Raw genomic sequence first — 22822 nt, 5'->3', positions numbered from 1 at the left:
TTTCTTGCCTTTCATTTCAGCTTAATTTCCTAATACTTGAAACTGTGGGATTCACTTGCACAAATTTCTTTGAACATTTCTGGACTTGGGTCTATGTGCGTGATTTACTTTAGAGATGACTTCAGTGATGAAAAGTGACCACTGGTGGTTTTGTACAAAAGTTTAGTGAAATATATCCAGAAATGCAAGTGATCCCTTGTGACTCTGGGGATATGAAACAGAATTGTCCTGTCTTCTCCACACCATGCAGAACTTTCTGGCCTTATATGAAGCCTTTGGAGCTATACAGTGTATTTAATTTTGTTGTGTGTTATCTTACAGTGGTAACAGAAATTCCTTCTAAAATCAATACTGGAGGAGAGGCACATGATAGACCAGCTCATCCACTGCACAAACCCTCTGAAGTAGCTCCAGAAAAATTACATCAGAGATTAATGTGGCCTCTTATGTTTAAAAAAGTCCATGCTAAAGATCGCAGAGCTGAGGAGAAGCAGCACTGAGCAATGTATTACTTCTTACAGCAAGCTTCGAAACAGATCAAATGAGCACTAGAAGACATCTGTCTGTTATTTCCTGCCCACACAGCTTTGTTCTGCTTTATTGCCAGAGAGCTCCATGGATGATGTCACTTTTTTTCTGAAGAAAACAGGCCACCAGAGGCTTTCACTGACATAATTAATTATCTGTAGTCTGGGCCACAGCCAGAAAATTCCCATGGCAAGGCCCCGAGAAGTATTAACTCCACACTGCTTGATGTTTTCAGAATTATTAGGGTCTGGGATATCCTGTCTTTCTTTTTCACACTGAAAGAGTGCTTTGCTCAATATTATTGAGCAGTGGGGCAGTTACTGCAGCATATAGAATTACAGTGTCATGATCCAGTCAGCACAGAGACCAATGCGAGGGGTCACTGTCAGTTACACGCATGAATCTCCATGTTGGGGATATGCTTTACATGCTTCAGCAATGCATCACAGTGGCTAAAGCCACTGTTTTGGGTTTGCCGTATTCAGTTATATAGTTTACGTCTCAGCCAACATTAACCATATAATAACATTTTGCACATGACCTGAAGCCTGGCAGCAAGTAGAGACCACAGATTGATCCAACTAGCCAGCACGGAGAGGAAGGAACATCTGTTAAAACACCATTTTGGACACCTGAGCGGGAAGAAACATTAACAACAGCACACAAATGACTATATTTGCAGTTCAGGGCAGTTTGCATCCTAACAAATGAGGTAATTAACAAAGCAACTTTAGGGTTTTTTCTCTGACCAGCACTAGTCACCAAAATGCTTGCAAAGGCAGAGGAGAGCTCCCTGGTTCAGGTACTCCAAATCAGACATGAAAACCCAAATGACTAAGTCCCTATTCTGGTTCATTCATGCTAAGGAAATAATCTGCAGCTTTCCATATCCCAGGTGAATGGCCAATCACGAGCTGCTATAGCAGTATAGGAAGTCATTAAAATTGCAGCACATTTCCCACACATTGAGGTGTTTTTACATTGCTGGAGTCGTGTAGTAAGTTGCTGTGTTCCTTGTCTAACCACAACTTATTTTGTGATCAGTTAGCAGCTCTTTATGAAGAAAAAAAGATGACTAATGAAACAGTAAAAACAGAAGAAGCATTTCTTTTCCTCTTTCTTGTGTTATCATCTTGTGTTATCATCTCCCCCTTAATCTTATGTTAACCAGACTGAACCAAGACTCAAGAGATCCGTGCTCTGTTCATGGACATATTTCGCATCCTTCACACACAAAATTAACCTCACCATGCTCCAGTTTCCATTCCATAAAGGAAATAATACTTCCCAGGAACACTGTGAGATTTAATTCATAAGTATATATAAGATCTAGGTACTAACGCTATTAATACTACAAAATATATGGCACTGACATCAATATAGTTGCTCTACTATTCATTTTCCCCCATTCATTATATTCTTTTATTTCCTCCATGCTTATGTACTTCTATACTGTCATCCAATTTGTTGAAATCCATTGGAAACTAAAAAGTATCTTCATTAGACATGTAGCTCAGGTTGTCTAAATCGCTCTTTGAAAGTGCTTCATTGACTCTATAGGGAACTGAAGCAGCTGAAATTTGGTGCTGTGGCCTGAACTTCAGGGAAGCACTTGAAGCTGCTGGCATAAGTACCCCCCCTCCAAGAGGAACAAACCTGCCCTGGTAGTTTTTTTCTGCAGTGATCTAGCTGTCTTATGGCATGAATGAGCACGCGTGGAGCAGGACGGAGTGAGAGACAAGCTGGTGCCAGCAGGGCCGTAGCTGTCAGGATGAAGAAGCTCGGAGGAAATCCTTCTGCTTCCTCTGTGGAGACGTGAGCATAACTCAAGAGGGATAGCAACAGACGTACGTGTGTATACATGTGTAATAAACTGTATACACAACTTTCTCTTGTCCAAGCATTTTGTTGGCTTCAACAAGCTGTTTTTCAGTGCTCTGTGCTACACGGATGTGCATTCAAGTTACTGATGATTGATGAATGGGCAAGAACAGTAGGACTGCATTACAGCGAGCACTTAGAAGCATAGCCAATTATTTGAACAGAGGAGTTGTCAGAGGAAACGAGGGAAGTGGGGCGAACTCTTAGAGTGAAGTCACTTAGAGAGGGCGGGCAATGAAAGGCACAGAGCGAGAGCTCCAGCCATGCCCACAATGATGCCCTCACAGCCTCCTGCTGTCTCCAAAATCCCCCTGATCCTCCCCAATGTCTGTCCTTCCCCTTGCCCTCCCCCAGCCCCACTTGGACATCCTCTCCATCCTCCAATTGCATTCCCAGGAATGATTCTAAAGCCCTTCAAAATGCCATTTTGCCTGAACTGTTGAGACTGCCTGAGCCAATACTGGGGAAACGGGTTTTCACTATGAAGCTGACCACATCAATACTTCTGTTTCTGACTTGTTTAAACTTTAAGGTGACAAATGACTGGAAGTTACCATGCAACTGTACTTGGGTTAGTCAGTTCCACTCATTTTGCTGGTATGGAAGAATTTATGCTAATTTTTTTACAAAGAAAAACAATCATTTCCAGGATAAGAAAGACTTCACTTGCAAAATCCAAACCATTCCTGTCTTAGGAAAGGATTTCCCTTCATAGCATCTCAGCAGTGCATCATTTTGGGTGCTGCATGTGCACAGCCCTCAGAAATAAGTCACTGAGTTAATTTTATTTTGGATATCATACAAAATTCTACATTGAAGACAACAATTTTGTAAAGATGTGGCAAGACACAGGATGTTCACTAAGGCCAGCAGTTTTCTGTGTGAAAATGTTACATTTCTCTCATTTTAGTCAACCGATAGGTGGAGCCTTTAACCCTAGAAAAAAGACACTTTCTCAGATAGCCATGTTCTAACAATTATTATATAAAGACTTATATTTGCTTTTATTAAAGCTCATTTTGGATGGAAAATGATCTGTTTTGCTCTCAAGAGCTTATCTGATCCTCAGCTGGAGCACAGGAGACACAAACTTAATAAATACACAACTGGGGCAGCAAAGTTAATAAAAACAGACTCAGCTACAACTGCAATGTTAAATTAACAACTGGTGACTCAGAGTACTGGACAGCATTATGACACATAAGACATATGCTCATTGCAAGCTCTCCCAAGAATCCCAGATATTTTAAAGCCTGAGAGTCCATGCATCTAGCATTTATTGCAAAAGAGTTGGCCATGTCCTCTCCCACAGAGTAAGCCTTCTCTCAAGAAAATGAGAAAAGATACAAGCTTTCTCGTTACTCTTGCACTGAGTATACAATTACTATTAAGTAAATGAAAAAAAAAAAGAGTCAAATGACATCAGTTGATTAAAATTATTTTTAAAAGATTGCAAAGGAGGATCAGTTAAAGACACTGATTCCAATGGGAACAAGACCAAAACTTAAAAGTTGATCGGGGACAGTTCTTACTGTTCTGTTTTGGACAGAAGACCAAGAATTTTTGAAAAAAACCCAAACCAAAACCAAGCTGCTCATACCCTTCCCTCCACTCTAGATGAGATGTTCAAGAGATCAGAGACACCTGCAATTATTCCTCTCTCTTCTAACCCTCCAAGCCTATATAACATGATAGATGTAGCTCTGTTAAAGTATAGCTCAGGCATTAACGGAGAAGGATGTTAAAATGTCTTTGTGAAAGTGGTTTTCAGCCTACAGCTGTCCAGTGACAGCGACATTTTATTGAGGATAATTACTTTGAAAAACATGTAATTCTAAAGCAATTTTATTACCAGAGAGATGGCTATCATCACTATGGTTGATAGTACCACAGCCCTTAATTTCAGAGGGAGCAGGAAATTGCCTGAATAGCACAATTTAACTATATTTCATTTTTTTCTTCTCTCTCATAAACCAGCAAGGTTTTATTTTAAAATTCATAATTCCAAGACTTGCTAGACAAGCCCTGCTTACCTCCCATGGTATCTCCTGCACTTCACACAGCAAGGATTGCAAGCTATAGAAAAAACCATAGTATTCTGGACAGAAATTTATCTCTCGTTATAAATTACTCAATGAAAACAGAAAAGAGCATTTGTGGTCTGAAGTCTATCCTAACTTTTTTTTTTTTTGTCCTGCAAAAGCCTGCTTCACCAGGAAAACACAAACAAACAAGGGGTCAGTCAGAGGGGAGAGAATTTTTTAACAAATTGTACTGATACTCTTATGCCAGATATTTTCAGTGATTTTTTTTAGGTTCTCATTTTGCTACAGCATGGTTACCATCTTTCTCTTCATTGTCTTGCCTTTTCTATGTCCCCTTTCCATGTTTCTGGCTTGGCTCCATTTATCATTGTTTTATTCCCCCTTTCCTTACACTCTTTTTCTTCTATTGCCCAACCTCTTTCCTCTCATTCCATTCTCCTTAAGTCACCTCTCCCTCTTCACATTAACCCTATCTTCTCTTTTTCCCTGTAGCTCTGTACGTGCCAAGGTTTTTCTCTTAGGGAATTTGGATTTAATCTGTATGATATGCTCAGAAAATCCTAAACTATTTCAATCCAATTAACAAGACTTCACAGTTATAAACACTTATGCGTAGCTACTCTACATGCACTTTTCTCTGGCTTTACCTGTTCTTTCCACTCTGGCTCCTCTTCAGCTTCTCAAACTGTGAGATATTGCTAATGACCATTTGAAAACTCCGTCTCTTCACTCTGGTATGTACTCTGTCCTCCAGTGCCAAGGCATCTTGTCCCAGCTTTCTCTTTTGACTTTAATATTACCCAAAAGAAACACATTTGGTTTCCATCCACCTGTCTATCCCATATTCCTTGCTTGAGCTTTCAGACAGCTCAATATTTAATAATATTAATGCAAGAGCATCAAGAAAGGCACTGAAGAAAAAATACAGGAGTTTGTATGGCGTTTTTAACTAAGCAATACCTAGATGGCTATCACAACATTTCAACATCTCAGGAAGTCAAGTTCAAAACAAAAGCAGTTCAAGGCTTTACATGAAAGTTTACACATTGCAGCAAGAAGAAAAAGAGACAGAGGGAAAAACATCACAACTACAGCTACAGAGTCAAACTCTCTGGCTTATATCAATCAGACTGACAAGTAACAGGAAGGCCAAATAAAGTCATATCAGCAGAGAAAGGGAAATATTAAACTCAATGTACAAGGCACCAGTGAGCTCTCTCCTACTGCACTGTGTACAGTTCCAGCTACAGATGTTAAGAAAGATGAACCCAGGATGTAACTGGCACTGATCAAGGGGTGATGGAACATGTGGAAAGTTTATTTTGCTAGAGGAAACTAAAAGGAGGTGGCACAGCTAGCACAGCAAAACAAAGGCTCAGAGGGTGTGAGACTGCTGTCTACAAACACATCAGGCATTAAGCAGTAGGGAGAGAGGTAGGCTTTTCAAAGAGTGATCAGTGTATAGCCCAATTTCATAAGGGTTTCACTGGACAATGACAATTGCATTAGAAATTAAAAGAGAGACATTTTCTAAACATTAAAGCCTTTCAGTTCTGGAACTGTTTTGTAATAGGAGTAGTCAAGGTAAACAACCCACCTAATCTTAAAATACAACTTGATAAATTTATGACAAAGGTTAAGCAAAGTGGTTGCCTAAAGAATTAGCTGCTGGGACTTGAGAAACAGTAAAGAATTTTCCTTTCCTTTACATTTACAAATCTTAGTTTTCTGATAGAAAGACAGATGGTAAAATACTAAAATACCTTTAAAAATGTTAGAACGCAATAGGTAGTATATCACCTATGCCCATGTGGGTACCTGTTAAATGAGTTAGTTTGTTAAGAGAGAGGATTTCCCTCGTGGCAGGATGTACAGCCACTGTTATCCAAGTGTTTCATAAGGACCTTACCAGAGAGAACAAAACATGCAGCCCTTACCCACCTCTGCTAACCCTTCCCTGATACACCCAGGTCAAGAAGAAAGTCTTGCAGCCCCCCTGAAGGTGAGCTCCTCCTGGCTCTGTTGGATGAGAGAGCTCCTTCCCTCCATGATTACCCTGCTTCAACCATCAGCAACCAGTCCCCCCATACCTGCCCTACAACAACCCCTCCCGCAGCTGATGAAGCCACCAGTGCAATCTGCAGTTTGGTAATCAGTGGCACAAATGCAATTAACCTGCTAACCCCAGGCTGGCAGTCTTAATCCTGGAATGATGTTTTCACTAACAACCTAATCAGAGAGACCAAATCAAACTGGACATGATGAGAAGTGTTGGCTTCGAGCCAGGACCAGAGATACAAGGGGAGCAGACCTTGCCATGGGGTGTGTTGCCTGCTGCTCCCCAGGCAAGGGGAGATATCCTTCCTGGGGAGCCATCACTGAAGCCTTGCATAAGCACTCAAATTAACCACTAAATGCAGTCTATAGAAATACAGATTAAAGGAAAGGGCTTCTCTGTCAGTGGAGTCATTTGGGGGATGCTATGCAAATAGGTTTACCTCTGAATATCTGCTACACAGTGTTTCCTTTCAAAAGTCAGTCTGAACCCAGTGTTACATTAGACCATTTGGAAGTCTGAAGACTTCTCAGGAATTGCGGCTTGTGATTATTCTATATATAACATATAGTATACATACTGTTCTCCAAGACATCACATTTCACATATTGCCCATCCACATCCTCAGGCCTGCAACAGAGGAAACGTACAGCTGATACCTTAACATGTATTTCATTTACACCCCATGGCTGCCCAGCTCTGAGGAGCAGAGCTCTGTTCCTCCACAGCACCAGGCTCTCAGGAAACATTTTCCTCAGCCCTAGAGCGTGCAAGGGACCTCAACAGGAACGGGTGGTTGAGCTGCAGCGAATGAATGCCATTTCTGCACTGGAGAAACACAGTAAAATGCCAGCTATAATAAAGGCCTCGAGTAGAAAAGTTGCTCCTATTTAGATTGGTGTGAAATATAGGAAACTGTCTCCCAAGCTTAAATTGTCACCTGGCAATAGGCACAGAACCTGGCTAAGAAATCATTTTTCTTGCAAAACCCAATGGTTTGTGGTGGGATGATGTCTTCATAAATGTACTTTTATTATTGTGGGGTCTTTTTCCAAACATGCAATAGAAGAGTGAATGGTAAACATGTATGAATACTGCCCCTCATTTCCTTTTGGGCCCCTAATCAGGAAATGTTGAAAATCAGTGTTGGTATTGTTGGAGATTAATGGCTGCTGCTCAGAAAGTGTACAGGGAATAAATTGCTGCCAGGACAAATACATAGGCCATTGGACAAAAATCTGTGAACCACAGATATGATTATATCATCATTGTAAAGATCCACACTGCCTGTGTTGCTCTGTAATTAATAATATCCACATGTTGGTTTGACTGAAATCACTGTAACAACCAGGCAAATTAATGCCATGCCTTCATGGTCCAATTTATTCTACTGGTGTTTGAAGTTTTCTTTTCAAATCAGTTTTGCAGTATTTAAAAATTAGAATTTTTTTTCCCAGGTATAGGAAGAAATCCTTCATGGATTTTTTGCCCCTAAATGTTCAATATGTGTTTAAAGACCATGTAATCACTGGGTTTTTATATGAGCAGTGAGATCTCACAAGAGAAAAGACACTCCACTGAGCTATAAGGCCTTTAAAATCAATCCCTGTCATCAGTTCATTTGTTTCCCACTCTCCTTCAGAGAGGTTGTACTTAAGAGCTCTCCTGCCATGTGTGTTGGGATACATTTTCATCGCCACAGCTTCTGTATACTTTTTCTCCCCTTTTGTTTTCTTACAAAATAAGGCCTAGGCTATGGTGACCTCAGCCGTTTATGAAAACCTTTCCTTCTCTATAGTCAGTAAGTGCACAGGGCCCAGCCAGGAAATCTGACGACAGGCAGAGCTGAGTCCAACTTGGCCCTAGAAGCTAAAGAGCAGGCAAGCTACCTGAGGTCATTATAATTTAAAAAAAAAAAAAGACCAAAAAAAAAAAAGACATAAACATCACTGCTAGGGCATGTCTCCACAGTTCACTGGCATGTTCACCTTCAAAATGAAGAGCTGGCAGGTCAAGTCCCAAAGTAAGGACTCAAAATTGATACCAACAGCAACATGGCATGGGTCTATGTTTGCTGTGTTGTTAGATTATGTGAGTAGTGAACTAAGCATGTGAAGCATATGTATACATTACCAGTTTACCCTGCTAACCCCATGGTTGCCATGACCAGATTACTTCCCATGGTTGAGCTCACTGTTTGGGGTTTACAAGGCAGCGTCACCGTGCTCTGCATTTGGTCACGCAGGCAGAAGATCCCCCCTGCTCATGGCTGCTGAGCAAACAGTCATGGTATTTTATGCCATTTTTTTCTTCAAAAAATATTGGATCTCCCTACAGGTACAGCCTGCTGTTATTCTCAAAACAAAATTTTCTTACATATGCCTATATAATCTTTGCTTTGCTGGTATTGAAATGGCTTCAAAATAAACCCACAGTCTGATTTGTCAGTCCAACAAAACGCCAGCCAGCCACCAGAGATGTCCGAACAGATCTGAAAATGAAAAGCCATGAAATGACTCAGTGCATTAGGTCACTGTGACAGCCAGGAGGTAATACCAGAGTATTTACTTTGGCTGGAGTCTTCCTTGGCTCATCTCCGTTTGTACTGTCAAAGCCAGGCTCTCATCTCAAGCCAAAGTGCTGTAGCTTGCCCACTTCAGTAACAGTTCAACACAGGTACCAGGTAACTAACTAACAAAAATGGGGGGTTTGAAACTAAATTAAAAACTCTTATGGAATAAAACAAATAATAATTCTCTTCCCTGCCTGGCAGCAAGGAGCAGAAGAACCGATGCGCTCTACGGCTACCAGTGTGGCTGTCCTCACAACCCTCCCGTGATGCTGGGAAGCTTTAGTGGTTCCTAACATCTCTGTGGGGTCTGTATGTATGAACATCCCTAAAAGTATTGTCCAGGGCAGTGGGAGTATCGTCTTGGTGAGGATTTTCAGCCCATATTATGGTGCAGATGGCAGCTATCCCCAGCATCGCCATAGGGGTAATGCAACATGGACAGTCCTTTAAAGGTTTTGTAACTTCCCCCAAAGTAAAAGACTATGGTGAAGAGCCACATTTCCGTGTATTGAACAGGAGAATTACTCAGAGATAAGAATAAAGACCACATTTATTGCCACCCAGGAAACCTTAGTGACTTTCTTCGCCTCCCCTTTCCAGACCACAAAGGTGACTTCAGGGTAAATCTTTCTGAACAACATGAACATGATACATTTCTAATGAGGTTTGGCTCTATTCACCACTGAAGCTGCATGCTAGCTCCATCTTTTAGGAAATGACATATACAAGTTTTTGTATAAAGTAAATGAAGCACTATAAATATGGATACTGTTCTGCAATGATAGAAGGTTTTTTCCTTTGCAAAATTGCATTCAACAGATTTTCTCACTTTCTTCCCCAGTGCAAAATGACTCTTCTCTGTTTTATGACAAAATTACTAAATTTGAATGCGTATTTCCTGAAACTTGAAAGGACTTTCTGACAAGCTGAAGGTAAATGATGTACAGGAAGAGTGATACTTAATAAGATGAAATTTCAGCATTGTGGTAATGGTGCAACTTGGGTGACTCATATACCGAAGAAATTAACTAATCACCTCCAAAACCATTGCTTCTCTTAATCAGGTAAGATGGTAACAAGTCCAAAATGAAAGTAAAAATATTATGAATGTGGGTTTCAGGGAAAAAGTAAAGCATTCATATGAAATGCTAAATAATGAAGGTTAACTAGAATAAAGAGATTGAAACGTAAAACGTTTTCACACAGGTTGGGCACTATTTTTCTGCTTGTCCATGGATTCAGTGAAAAACATCATTAAAGTGCAAACAGAAGAATGTATAAATTTGTCAAGCAGTCCCACCACAAAAGGGGATAAGTTTTGAAAAGTCAGAAGTCTTCATACTGACTTTTTGAAATACCATGTTTCAGCTCTTTATTTTGAAATTGCATTTTCCCTGAAGGCTGAGACTCCCAAGAGCTCCGTGATTTATTAGCAATTGAGAGAATCCTCAAAACTGGATCTAAATTTGGGGGATGTGAGTTAAGCACAAAATCAGGCTCTCTGCCATCAAGGACTTACTACTGGGCTGAATAAACATGCAAATCAGGACAACTGAGAAAACTTTCAAGCGAGCACTACTCCAAGAAATAAAACTAATGAGTCTTTGCAAGGCAGGGAATGTGCAGAGTGCTGGAGGCCAGGTGGGACAGGCAGAGCTTTGGCTGAGCCCTGAGCAACATCTGAATATGCAGAAGGTCCAGGGGCCATCTTAAGTCCTTTTTTTCAGTATTACTGACTTGCAGATTTGTCCCTTGAATATTTGCATTAAAGATTTTAATTACTCACTATATTTGCTTGCCTTTTTCCAAACTGATCCATCCGTGGTTTTTTCCTCTTTTTAAGCGTTTAAGACCTTCAGATCCCCCTTTCTCTGTCAGTTGTGACAGGTGTTTAGAATTTCTGTTGCTTTGGTAGCTGCAGATAGAGATGGTAAATAAAGCAGTACTTAAAACTATGACTATCCTGTTAAACACCAGCTAAACACTGCTCTCTCCTTATGGTCCTTTGCCTTAAATTTGCATGTCACTGTTAGTTGAGCCCTGTACATCTTGGACAACCTAAAAATAAATAGATACACAGAAAATATACTAAAAAAAAAGATGTTTAATTTACCTGCAGTTCTCCTTCCATTATACTGAGGAGTTTTATCAAGTCCTCTTTAGAAAGCTCTATGGACTTCTTGTTCTTTCGTTCAGTAGGTCCAGGTGACTTTGAGTGCCGTTTGACAGTTGCTGAAACCATGACCTCATCTTCCTTCTGATGAGGTTTGTTCTTTTTCTTGGCATCCTCCTGAAGTTTTTCATTCTCTGCATGGCTGATGACAGGCTTGGAACTGGAGAAGTGCCCATTAGACGAGCTTTCTCCACCTTGGTTTCGGGATCTCATCCCTACCTAGAAAGAAACAAACATAAAGATGCATTTATAAACAAAATTACTTAGAAAAAGCTGCAGTGGAAATACTGCCTTTTGGAAGAACAACAAACTTGTGAAAAATGAAAAATACTGTCATGTTCAAGAGATGGTGGTAGAAGGCTCAACCATTTCACCAACTCTGTGTGTGGCAGACAGTGAATCCAGGGCATTAAGTATAAATTTAACAGAGTCCTAAAGTAAGGGTAACCATCTTTTTCAGCATGCCAAGATGCTGATATGAGTTAAAATGTATGGAACTTAAAAGTGATACAGGAAAATGATAAAGAACATTTTCCAGTGTTCCCTTTCCTTCAGTCAACATTTTTATCATTCACAATTCATCAAAACAAAGTAGGTTGTTAAGTAGATCTTATTTTAACATGAAGTTTACTTGAGAGATGGGAATGCAATTAAATTTTAGAAAAGCATATTTCTTGAGTATAAATTCTCTATGAGAGTGGAGTGACAATGCATGACAAACAAAGATCACTCTATACTTTTTCCAGAGTGAAGCAACGGTTTTATTCCAGGTAACCAAGAAAAATTGAGAATGAAGACTAAATCAAGTGGTAAACTCCATCTTAAACTAAATACTGCATGAGATTATTAGACAGTAAGTGCCATAAAGGAAAGTCGAAAAGAAGTTTGAAAAAAAGCACAGAGGGAGTGAAACCACCAAGAAGTAAATGGGCAAGATCAATGCAGTCCTTCCAGAAGATTCAAGGCTTCTCCAAAATGTCAGGTCATGGTTATTGAATGCTCACATTTTTGCCCTCTTAAGCACCTACACTGCACTCTTAGACGATGTCTATCCTAGGAAATTAAACAGTGACAGCAAATGTTCCTGAGCTCTGGCACTTGACCTACTGTATTACTAAATTTTCAGCACACTCCTTGGCACACTTCAGGTCCAGGCAAGCGACCACTCTGCCAACCAGTTCCTGGGCACAATTCAGGAATTTACCCAGCCCAGGTCCAGATGCAGCCACCCTGTTCTGGAAGAGAAGAGCATTTAGTAGGACAAGCATGGCTGGATTGTGCCACTTGACCCTAGGGGCAAATGGGGGCCTGGCCCTGTTTAGTTTATGAGTAACATAGACTTGGTGTCACACAAAACATAGCTGTGAAAATCATCCTTCCCGTGTATTATCTTCCTCAAACAACAGTCTTCTCTGATTCCCTCTGCTGAATGCCATTGACCAATATCAAATTAAACCACTGGCTCTTATCTTCAAATCTTTTCACAGTTCTTCTCTTTCTTACACATCAGCCCTTTTCAAGTTGTCATCCACACAACACATTCAAATAAAATTAGCTTAATCTGCCTGTCTGTTCTCTTCTCCTATGAACATCTCTCTCCTTTCTTCGCCCTTGACCCTGCAAATTGGCCAGGGACGCTGCTAGCCCTTAAAATCCCACTTACCCTGTAAGGTCTTGCCCTGTGTCACTGACTAACAATGGCACAGAAGACAGGATGGGTTCATCAGTGTGTATTTCATTACTTATCATTATTAAACAGATGTGCATAGGATACTCAGACATGTTTACATATGGACCCATATTGCTATCCTGTCACCTTGCTATTCTGTCACCTTCCTATGTTATGCTGAAGTAGGTTTTTGTAATTATTTTCAGTGTTTAACTGTTGAAGAACTTGATTGTTATTTGTAATCAAGGTATTTGTCATACACAATACAAAGGCAGCAGTGAATTTAGTCTTGGTTCACGGCCAAACTCAGATGTAAAAAGTAAGTTGGTCTCCTAAAAGTTGGATATTCTTCATCCTACTTGAAATTGCTTGTATAACAGACAAGGGAAACCATCAGGAGTTTATGTTGCCTTACTCCAATTTACTTTTGTATATGGTCATATTTTCTGGTACCTTGATTTTTTACTTAAATCCGGTTTACCTAAGATAGTCTAAGAATACTAGAAAGCAAGATCTGCACAGAGAAATATCTAGCTTTAGATGGGCTACAATTTGAACAGACAGACTGAAGAAAGCTGAAGCAGGGTCTACATGTCTGAAACTTGCCTAGTTTCTATCTATAGGTCTAATGAATAATATTCCACTGCTTCCAAATCTTTTCTCTCACTTAAATTCATCTCTGGATTTAGTTTGCAGCTTGTTCATTAGTCAAGCAGATGCTTCTCAACATCACTAACATCACTTTTCTGATAAGGATCTCAGAGCAGCAATTCACTAGCAATGGGGCAAAACCTAAAATACATTGACTTATCAGCTTGGCTAATGTTATGCTGGGCCTGCTACGGCTTGCTACTTACTTGACTCGGGCCAGTGTTATAAATCTCTTGCTCACATTAGCCTTGCATTTTGGTAGTTTCACACTCTGCAGGAAGATTGTCTTTTTATTATCATTGGTTACTCATGTCTTAACTTCATTAATTCAGTGGAATTCATCCAGCAGCATAAATGGGGAGAAAATTAGACCCAATGTTTTCGAGTGAGAGAGTTTCACGATGAGATTCCTTGCATTGTAGGTCTGCTCCTTTCCAAACAATATGTGATACAGGTATACAATGGCCTTTAACTTCCTGAATGCTTATGCAGTGTGTTTTTCATCAAACAGTTTGGATTAAACACATGAATTATGCTTCCTAAAAACAGATCTCCATTATAAGCATGAACAATACCTGAGAACCTCAGGAAATCTTTTAGGTCTCAGGTTTGTAATGGAAAAATAAACATTGTACTATGTTTCCTCTCAGATAGGGCTTTTCAATTTGTTTAACTTTAATGGGTTTAAAAGTTTCCAACCATGCTTCCTCTCAGGAGAGAGCACTCGGGATTCAATCTGTCTCTATTTTCTAAGTGTTTCCTTCTGAGTCCCTGTGGGTCACAGCCTCCTGCCACTTTCATCTCTAAACCAAACCTATTTTTCATGGCTTACACTGAATGTCTTCATGGCTCTAGAACATCCTACATGTTTTAAGAATAAATATTGCAAGCCTGTCTTACATATGTTTTCCAGTGAAAAACAGATTATTACATTACAGTGTATTCTGCTTAGTAACATGCTGCGTTAGTGATTTCTCTATAGTAAGATGACACAACTGTTAGACCCGAAGGTGCACAATTAATTTTAACTCATGACTAGTTGAGACAAATCATCCACCTCAAGCATTGCATAATCAACCAGATGCACTTAGCTGGATATGGTAGACTTCATGAAAGGTGGTGTGTCACCCTGTCACATCATAACTCAAGACAGTCACTTTGATCCATCTGTCCCTGTGGGAGCTGAGATAACAATTCATGAAGCCATGTAAGGGCTGAGTAGTTGACTATATGTTTATAAGTAAGTGTGCTAACAGAGAAATAAGGAATGACTATTTAGAGTGTGCTTTTACTTGATGTAAATAAATGTAGGTCCACAAAGGACAGATGCAATTTATTATTATTTTTTTTAATTCATTAATACAGCAGCAGAGCAGCTTAACCAATTGATCTGGAGTTTTTTTATCAACTAGCTAATTAGGATATGATTGTCACTAAAGGAACTAAAACTTGGCCTTTTTAAAAATGTCTTTAACACTTGTAGATTTATTTTGCAGCATGTCTTACATCACAGCGTGGCAGACAGTCTGTCACTCTCAGGGACATTGCCCCTAACAGCCTTTCTTTGTGTAAAAGCCTGCCAAAATCAGTGTAACGCTAACACCTACTCTGTCTTCAGTTACAATGTTGATACTTTTCCAACACCTTATCCAAATGCAAAGGTGTTGTGTGCTGAAGCCAGAGATGCAGGTGAACTCAAGCTTAAATAGTGACAGAGAGGGCCAAAGTTCTGATATTCACACAGTAATTTCCAAGGAGTTTAAGGGCCAAAATCAGCGACATGATCCAGCTGTTGTGCAGTGCTCTAGGAATACAAAGCAGCTGTAAGGATGACTGAGTTTTAATTAGAGCAGCGTGAAGTAACCAGAACATACCAGTGATCTTGGCTGAAATATGGTGTGCTCTAAAGGAGTGCTTAGTATTATCATTTTGGACATCCGTCTGTATTTCTGATGGTATCATGATAAAGAAGAAAAGTTTCTGACCAGTTGCACAGCATTATTTCGGTATGCAAATACCAAAATCCCAAAACTTTGCCTATCTATTGTTTCACCAGGGTTCCGAAATTGATTCTGGGGACACTGCCAGTCTAACACTGGTAACAAACGTCCTCCTGCTGTCTGCCCTGTTCACGTCTCCATGTCTTACAGCATTCCTGATCTGCTGAAGGGATTGTGTTCCCTGAAGAAATAGCTGGTATGATTTATAATGACTTTAGCATCTAATATTTAACTCTATCTTTTTTTTTTTCCCCACCCCTCAACGTATTGCATATTAAACTGGAAATCTTTCCTAACAGTCTTCAGTCAAACAAGAAGTCTTTATATGATCAGTCACCTTGATTTCAACATTTATTGGCTACTCGTTTCAATATGTGCTCACAGCATTGGTACTTGGCATGGGAACTCTTCAGCTTCTCCTCTGTTTCACTCATTTGTTAAGCTTTAAGCACAAAGGACAAATGCTATGATTATTTACTTGAGTCTGTATTGTTGTTCTGGGCATGGGTCCTCTGGTTTTCACAAGTTAGCAATCCACACAAGATTTTATGAAATAACCTTTATGTTAGTTTTACTGACATCAGGACGAAATCTGTGAGGAATTTGCTGAGTAGGATGTCAGGAGAGGACAGGCTGCATGGTGTTCCAAACCTTTCCCCCATTGATGGCAATTTGTTCTCCCTATAGCTCTTGAAATGACAGGTTAGATTAGGCTCTGTTACTAGTGCTATTAGAATCAGATAACGCAAGTTCTTTGAACTTAATGTGTAGTACCTCTTGCTAATTGGACATGCTGATTTTGGCCCTGTAGTGCTCTCCTTAAAATAATAATAATAATAATAATAATATTAATAATACACACGCACACACACAAAAAAGTTGATTTACAGCCATGATATGGTTGTTGCCTTTGGCTATAAATTTGTAGTCTGGAGTTCAGTTGCAGATCTAACTGATTAAGATATCACATGAAAGTGCTGGGTTTCTGACAGGCTAACAATGTATTGCAGGGTCGGTGCAATTGGGTTATTAGTGAGCCAAAACTGGAATTGTTTCTCAGCTGTGGCTTTGGGAACTGTATTTTTCAAAGGCACCGCTGCGCAGGCATTTGGAGTGAAGCAAAGTGCTGTGTGGAAGCGCTTGGTACACAGGGGAGATTGCTGAGAACTCAAGAACTGAGCAAGCCAAATCTCTGCCCAGTGATTACCAATCAATGTATAGCACCAGGAGCGAAAAATAATATAAATATACTCAAAATGGAGACAAAATCATATAAAACCTCCATCAGACCTGAAACACCCCATAAATGAGGAAGAGAGCTGGAAAATTTTTAAAACAGTATCAGTCTGTATCTGCAAATAGTAGATACCAAGAAAAAAACACTGAACAAAAATACAAAAAAAGAAGACACCTTCTCAGATGTCAGGAAGAGAGGAAGATAGGGACACCAAACTGACCTTGTTGGCTTAGAAGTCCTCAGCAAGAACCACCCCAGATGGGGATGGATGGCTTTAGCCCCAAGGGATCTGGATAGCCAGAACTAAGGCTACATGGCCTCAGTGGTGTGGCTTTCCCAGGACAAACATGTAGACATGCAACTGGTCACACCACTTCAGAGACTGATTAAAATGACTAGGTTTATCATTATCAATTATTCCAGGCTGGTTTCCTGGACTCTGCAAATGTTCCTTATTATTGTTTTGTCTGATATGAAGAAATAAAAAGGAATCATGCTACCAAGAGCTTGTCAGAGGCCCAGGTAGGAACTGATGGCTGCATTGTGCAGAGGTGCATGCTGAGCAATGCTGCTCAGTTGGACTTGGATGCTGCATGAAGCAGACATGTCAGACTCCGGACTGTGTGATAGCCGAACAACACTGTGCCAAAGGAACGCAGACCTCATTCTTCATTTTGCTGTTGTAGATGACTCCAGTGTTTGTTTCAGTCATGCTGGTCAGAGGAGAATGCTAAACCAAATGACTAATAAGGTGAAGAATGGAAAAAATATCTACCCGTAGCAATTCTGGAGTTTCCTGTATTTCTAAACATTCATGCCTAGAGCACTAATCCATTCTGCTCTCTAACCCTCCCCCAATCTCTTGCCCTTATATGCATCATGACTTATCTGCAAGAGCAAACAAGAAAAGGTCTTTGTTCCTTCTGACAGTATTATATGTTACCCATGTGCTTTTGTGAGAGCATGTGTAAACTGCTTGCCCTTGTTGTTGGAGTATTGGCACTTTATGGATACTTTATGGATCAGGACAATTCTCTGCTCCATAAACAGCTTGAATAACTAAGCCACAGGGCTGTAATTCTTATATGGACTAGGAGAGGACTTGTGGCTAGTCTAGCTACATAACACCACTACTGCCTTCATCCTTTCACCTGGTCTACTTTGCAGTGCTGGAAAAGCATTTGTCATACAGGCGTTAGGAGGAGCAACGCCCAAGCACACGTGCTGAGCCCCATGCACTGAAGAAGAAAAGTTCACGTCATCCTGTTGACGCTGCCTCCGTAGCGGGGTTTGCACCATCTGCATTGGAAGTACTGCTCTGTGGGCTCCCTCCCACCCCGTAAGCCCTTTGCCAGATGCAGCAGATTGAGCTGGTCCCTGGGCTGCACCCACTGCCTGCACTCGAGTGAGGAGAGGGCATGGCATTGCTCAGAGGAGCCCGTGCAGGAAGGAGATAGTGCCCCATGGCAGACAGATGTCATGGTGTCTCCCTCATTTTGTCATACCATGCACGGAGTCTCATCTGTGGAAGAAACTTGAGTTTTTTTAATTATGAGAAAGAAGAATTTGTCCCCATTAAGAGTATCTGACAAAAATGCAGTGACTGTTTTAGATGTAGGATAATTTTCTTTTATCAAGTCACTGCTATCTCATTATTACCTAATGTATTCTGGTGAATAGAACTTTTGTTTTTATGCTGCTTGCAAATAGTGTAGAAAAGTAGCAACGTTATAGCAGACACACTTGTTGAGGTACAGCACGAGAATCAGCAAAACCTTTTTGCTTTATCAAAGATTTATTTTATAGCTCCTGAAATTGATTCTTATAACAGTGGAGCATAGTAGCACATGGATTATATTCACCAAGCATTATCTCAACAATAGTTCCTTTGCTTGAAAAAAGAAATGGGAGGAATAAGCATAAATGTATTCTCAAGAAGAAAAGAAAAAGATTTCTGAAAATTCCATATCGAGGTGCCATTCTGAACAGGTATAATCTGCATGAAAGCAGAAAAGGATTTCACAAAACTAAAAGAGGAAAGCCAGTCGTCACTAAGGCAGATTTATACCCCTTTAACACCATTTTCTTAATTCCAAGATAAACTCTCCTCAAGCTAAATTATGGCACAGATTTACAAAGAACAGAGTTTATGCTGGTATAATTCCATTAATTTTGTCATTTTCAGGAAAACTTGTGGTTTCAGCTGGAATACTTTTACTTGAGTAACGCTTGCTGACCAACTAAGGAGTAACATAGACTTGTTTCACAAAGATTCATGTTTCCCAGGCTTCATCTGGAAAAACATCTTGGATGCATGAGGCATGAGGAATGATAAGCTATTAGATCATCATTCAGTCAAAAAAATAAACTTTTATATATCACTTTACCGATGTTTTGATTACTCTGCTTCCCAGCTGCCAGAAAGTACAAACGGGAGTCACAGAGAAGAGACAGCTCAAGTAGCTGACACCACTAGACAAACATGCCACTAGGTCTGACGAGGGTTTAGATATTTATTCTCCAGAGTGGCTATGTGGCTGAAAAGGACTGGTCAGGAGCAAGGTAGGTGGCAACAGTGCTAACTGCCTGCGGTGCAGCCTTTCTAGCACATTTCAGCTGAGCTGGGAGACGTGGGAGTATGTTGGTTCCTACTCATCCCTCTTCCCAGCCTGTTTCCAGCCCACCGGAGTGTCCTGTGCCCAGGACTACTCCTGATTTGAAGGAAAAGCATGGATCCTTGGAGGAAAGAAATGCCCCTGCTTCCTGGGGCCATGTACTTTACACCCAGCTGATGGAGCGTGTCTCGAGACACAGCCACCCCTTGAGGACTGGATGAGCACTGTGCCCTGTCATGATTCTTCACATATTGTTTTACAGCTTTCTGCCCTTTTGAGTTATGCCATTTCAATTGAAAATCAAACTGTGAACTTCACATGAAGATAAAGCTAGCACTGTCGCCATTAGTTTCAGTCCAAACCCACTAAACATTTGTTTTATCACCTGACAGCCAGAACGTGCCTGGAAAATGATAAGAGAGGTGATGCAGATTAGCTGGCCTACCAAAGATTTTTTGCTCCTGCAGATAAGTAATCTTTGGTGTTAGGTAAGCATTAGTCATTTCTTTTTGTTGACAGCATAGAACCAAGCTGATAACCTGCAGGATCAAATATACTGTGGACTTAGGAACCATGCTGTACCTCTTGTAAGTAGTTGCTAAAGACCACTGCTCCTGTAACAATGTGTTTTCTCCTTCCAAGATGGCAGGAAACTGCTGAAAGCAGCAATAGACAGGAGCAGGCTGATAATCATCACAGCTCTTGCCTCTGAGTCCCTTGTCCCTATCCTTACAATGACCAACCAAAATACCTAAAACTGATATATCACTGAGGGAACGCAGCATGGAAAGTAAAGTCATTCTGTCATCCTTGCAATCCTACTTTAACCTAGGAATGAACCACAGGGCAAACAGGGAATGCAATCAGGAAATGAGGAAACTAACTCTTACTAGCTTTCTACAAAATCTATTTCAACTTTTCACCTTAAAATTATTTTTTATTTCAAAATTGACTTGAATTTTAACCAGTGTGAGACAAGACAAAAAGATAAATGTCCCAAAAGCAAACTTCAAGCTTTGGGTCGAGGGAAGTATTTTGCTGTCTCTTGCTGACCAGACGTGAATCGTGAATCCCGTATTCTTTTCGGTAGCTGTGATTTGCACAGCTCTGATTTTACTGAAACCAGTAAACAACTATAGCTACATTTTACATTTGACTAATTTATCCTTCTTTTGGTTTCTAAAAATAACAAAAATAACAAAAAATACTCACCATGTAAATACCCTTACATTTTACAGCAAGGGAAAAGAAATTATACAGAGAACCTGTATCTTCTACAAATATTGTCTCCAAGAGACAACAGTGTAAAAACACATCTGCAGCATCTCAAATTTCAGCTGTCAACTAAGGCAGGGAACAAGTTCCAAATCTCTCTCAGTGACTCCTTTGTAGGAATTTTCGGTTGTTGATAGACACAGAGTACCAGCTTGCACATGAATGCCTGGTCGTTTGGTGAGAGGTGAATTTAACCCCCTCTGTTAGACTGGGCTGCCTTCCACCTCCCAAAAGGTTCCTCCTCTGTGAAGTTTAACTGGTTTCAAACCAAGGAGTTAAAAATAGTCTCTGATACTAAACCTGCCATTGAGTTTCACTATCAATTTTGATGGGTTTATAGAAATTTTTCCCATTGGGGGGAAAAAAAAAAAAAAAAAAAGAATTCTCTGGCTACATGTATCCTGGAGATTAACCATGTCCAGGACTGCTCTCTGACTGTGAGGCCAGCTGTCCTGGAAAATCCTTCAGGCTCTTAAGCTCTCTTAGCATCCATAACATGCTGGCTGCATCAACACTGCCCACTGGGAATTGCTCCTAGCCCATGCTGACTCCCAAAACACACTCTCAAATGGTTCAGGAGGGTGTTAAGTGGCCTGGCCAAAAGCGTGCCGGGGACCACTCCAACAGTTTAATAAGACTACAGACATTCACCTTCTAGTATCTGTGCTCATGCCCTGGCACTTTTAGTTTACAGCCTTTCCTTTCCACAGCCTGCTCCTTTACAAACAAAGGAAATGGAAAACTAATCAGCCGTGCAAAGGGAAAGTGCAATTCACCATAAATACACAGTCTGCAGAGAGAAAATAAGCGGAGGGTGGTGGGAAAACAGAAAAGAATCTGTATTTTTTCAAGTAAGTTAAGTCAAGGCATGCAGAAGTATATTAGTTATTCTAGAGGCGTATTTTTAAGTGGCTACTGAAAGATGGTCTGGAGATAGAGCAGTTAGTTCAGCAGGGGTCAGGAAGACACAGGGCAGCTGAAGCAGAGAGAGGGGTTGCACAACATCCCCACTTCACACCAGGCTTCTCCTGGCTTTTGCTGGGCTTGGTGGCACAAACTTTGAGCTCCTCTGCTTCATGTCACTGATAAGAGGACTAGCACTGTGAGGCTCCAGAGTGGCCCTTGCATTATTCAAAGCCCTGGCCTTCACTTGTCATTACTATTTGTAAAGAGGTAAAAGGAAAGGAGAGTCTTACTTCATTCCTGGCAGTGCCAGCCCAGTGACTGTCATTATTTCCCAGTAATCCTGCAAGCTTTCCACTGACTTCAGAACTTGTGGCAAAGAAAGTAAAGAAGTAAATGTCAGCCTGATTTAAATAATACCAATGCCTCACACTGACAGGGAGCAGCACAAAAACCTGCAGATACCTGGGCATTGAAAACCATCTCATCCACTATAGTAGCTTTCATTTCTAGAAACCGTATTTCTGTGCCTCTTCTAATGTCTTGGTTTCAAAATCCCTAGACAATTTCTTCACTTGAAAAGAGTGAAGTCAAAGAGTTATCCTGCATCTACAGGTTGAGCTGGTTTTGATCTTTTTTTTGAACAGCCTGTCAATGTTAATCTACTCACATCTTCACCTGGCTTTTTAGTTCAGAGCAGAATGTGACACTAAGCTGAAAACACAGCATGGGTACTTTGAGTAGGGAAGGAAGAGAGGAGGAAGAAGCAAATACATATCTCTGCATGGGCTTGGTCTCACATTAACATAACTAAAATTACCTGCTGCCTGATCCAAGTTGCTTTAATGTCTGTGACTTCTTAAAATCCAATTTCAACGGGGATCTAAGTGAATTGTGTTTGTCTTGTTGCAACGAGCCAAACACCCTACCTTACTTAACTTTTTAAAAAAGGTTGAATTTTCCTTTTTTCCACTAGGATAGAGTAAAAAATTCTTAGCTGCTTTTCTTAGAAAGTAATTTCAATTCAGAGCCATGGAAAGATATTCAAAAGAGCTCCTAGAAATGGAGTGGGTGTTTTACAAGCCTGCATGAAGATAAAATCATCTGCACTGGCACAAATTCACAATGTTCAGCTTTAAGTATCTCCCTTGTGTGACTGAGCTAGGAGTTTAGGTTTCATCCATAATCTGCAGTTTCTTTGAAATGGAGCCCGAGCT

General features: G+C 40.4%; 1 protein-coding gene across 1 annotated transcript in view; it reads right to left on the bottom strand.

The window, feature by feature from the left end:
- The window catches only part of FILIP1 (filamin A interacting protein 1), a 108686-nt gene that overhangs the window by 52738 nt on the left and 33126 nt on the right, over positions 1 to 22822 (bottom strand). Inside the window, exon 3 of the mRNA XM_010565772.1 lies at positions 11196 to 11474. Within this exon, the coding sequence (XP_010564074.1) occupies positions 11196 to 11468 (273 nt within the window). The 5' untranslated portion in view covers positions 11469 to 11474. The remainder of the gene's footprint in view (positions 1 to 11195; positions 11475 to 22822) is intronic.

This window comes from Haliaeetus leucocephalus, unplaced genomic scaffold, assembly GCF_000737465.1.
Source record: "Haliaeetus leucocephalus isolate CR32 unplaced genomic scaffold, Haliaeetus_leucocephalus-4.0 Scaffold195, whole genome shotgun sequence".
Taxonomy (NCBI): domain Eukaryota; kingdom Metazoa; phylum Chordata; class Aves; order Accipitriformes; family Accipitridae; genus Haliaeetus; species Haliaeetus leucocephalus.
Note: the sequence above shows the minus strand (reverse complement) of the source record. Positions and strands in the feature narration are given on the sequence as shown.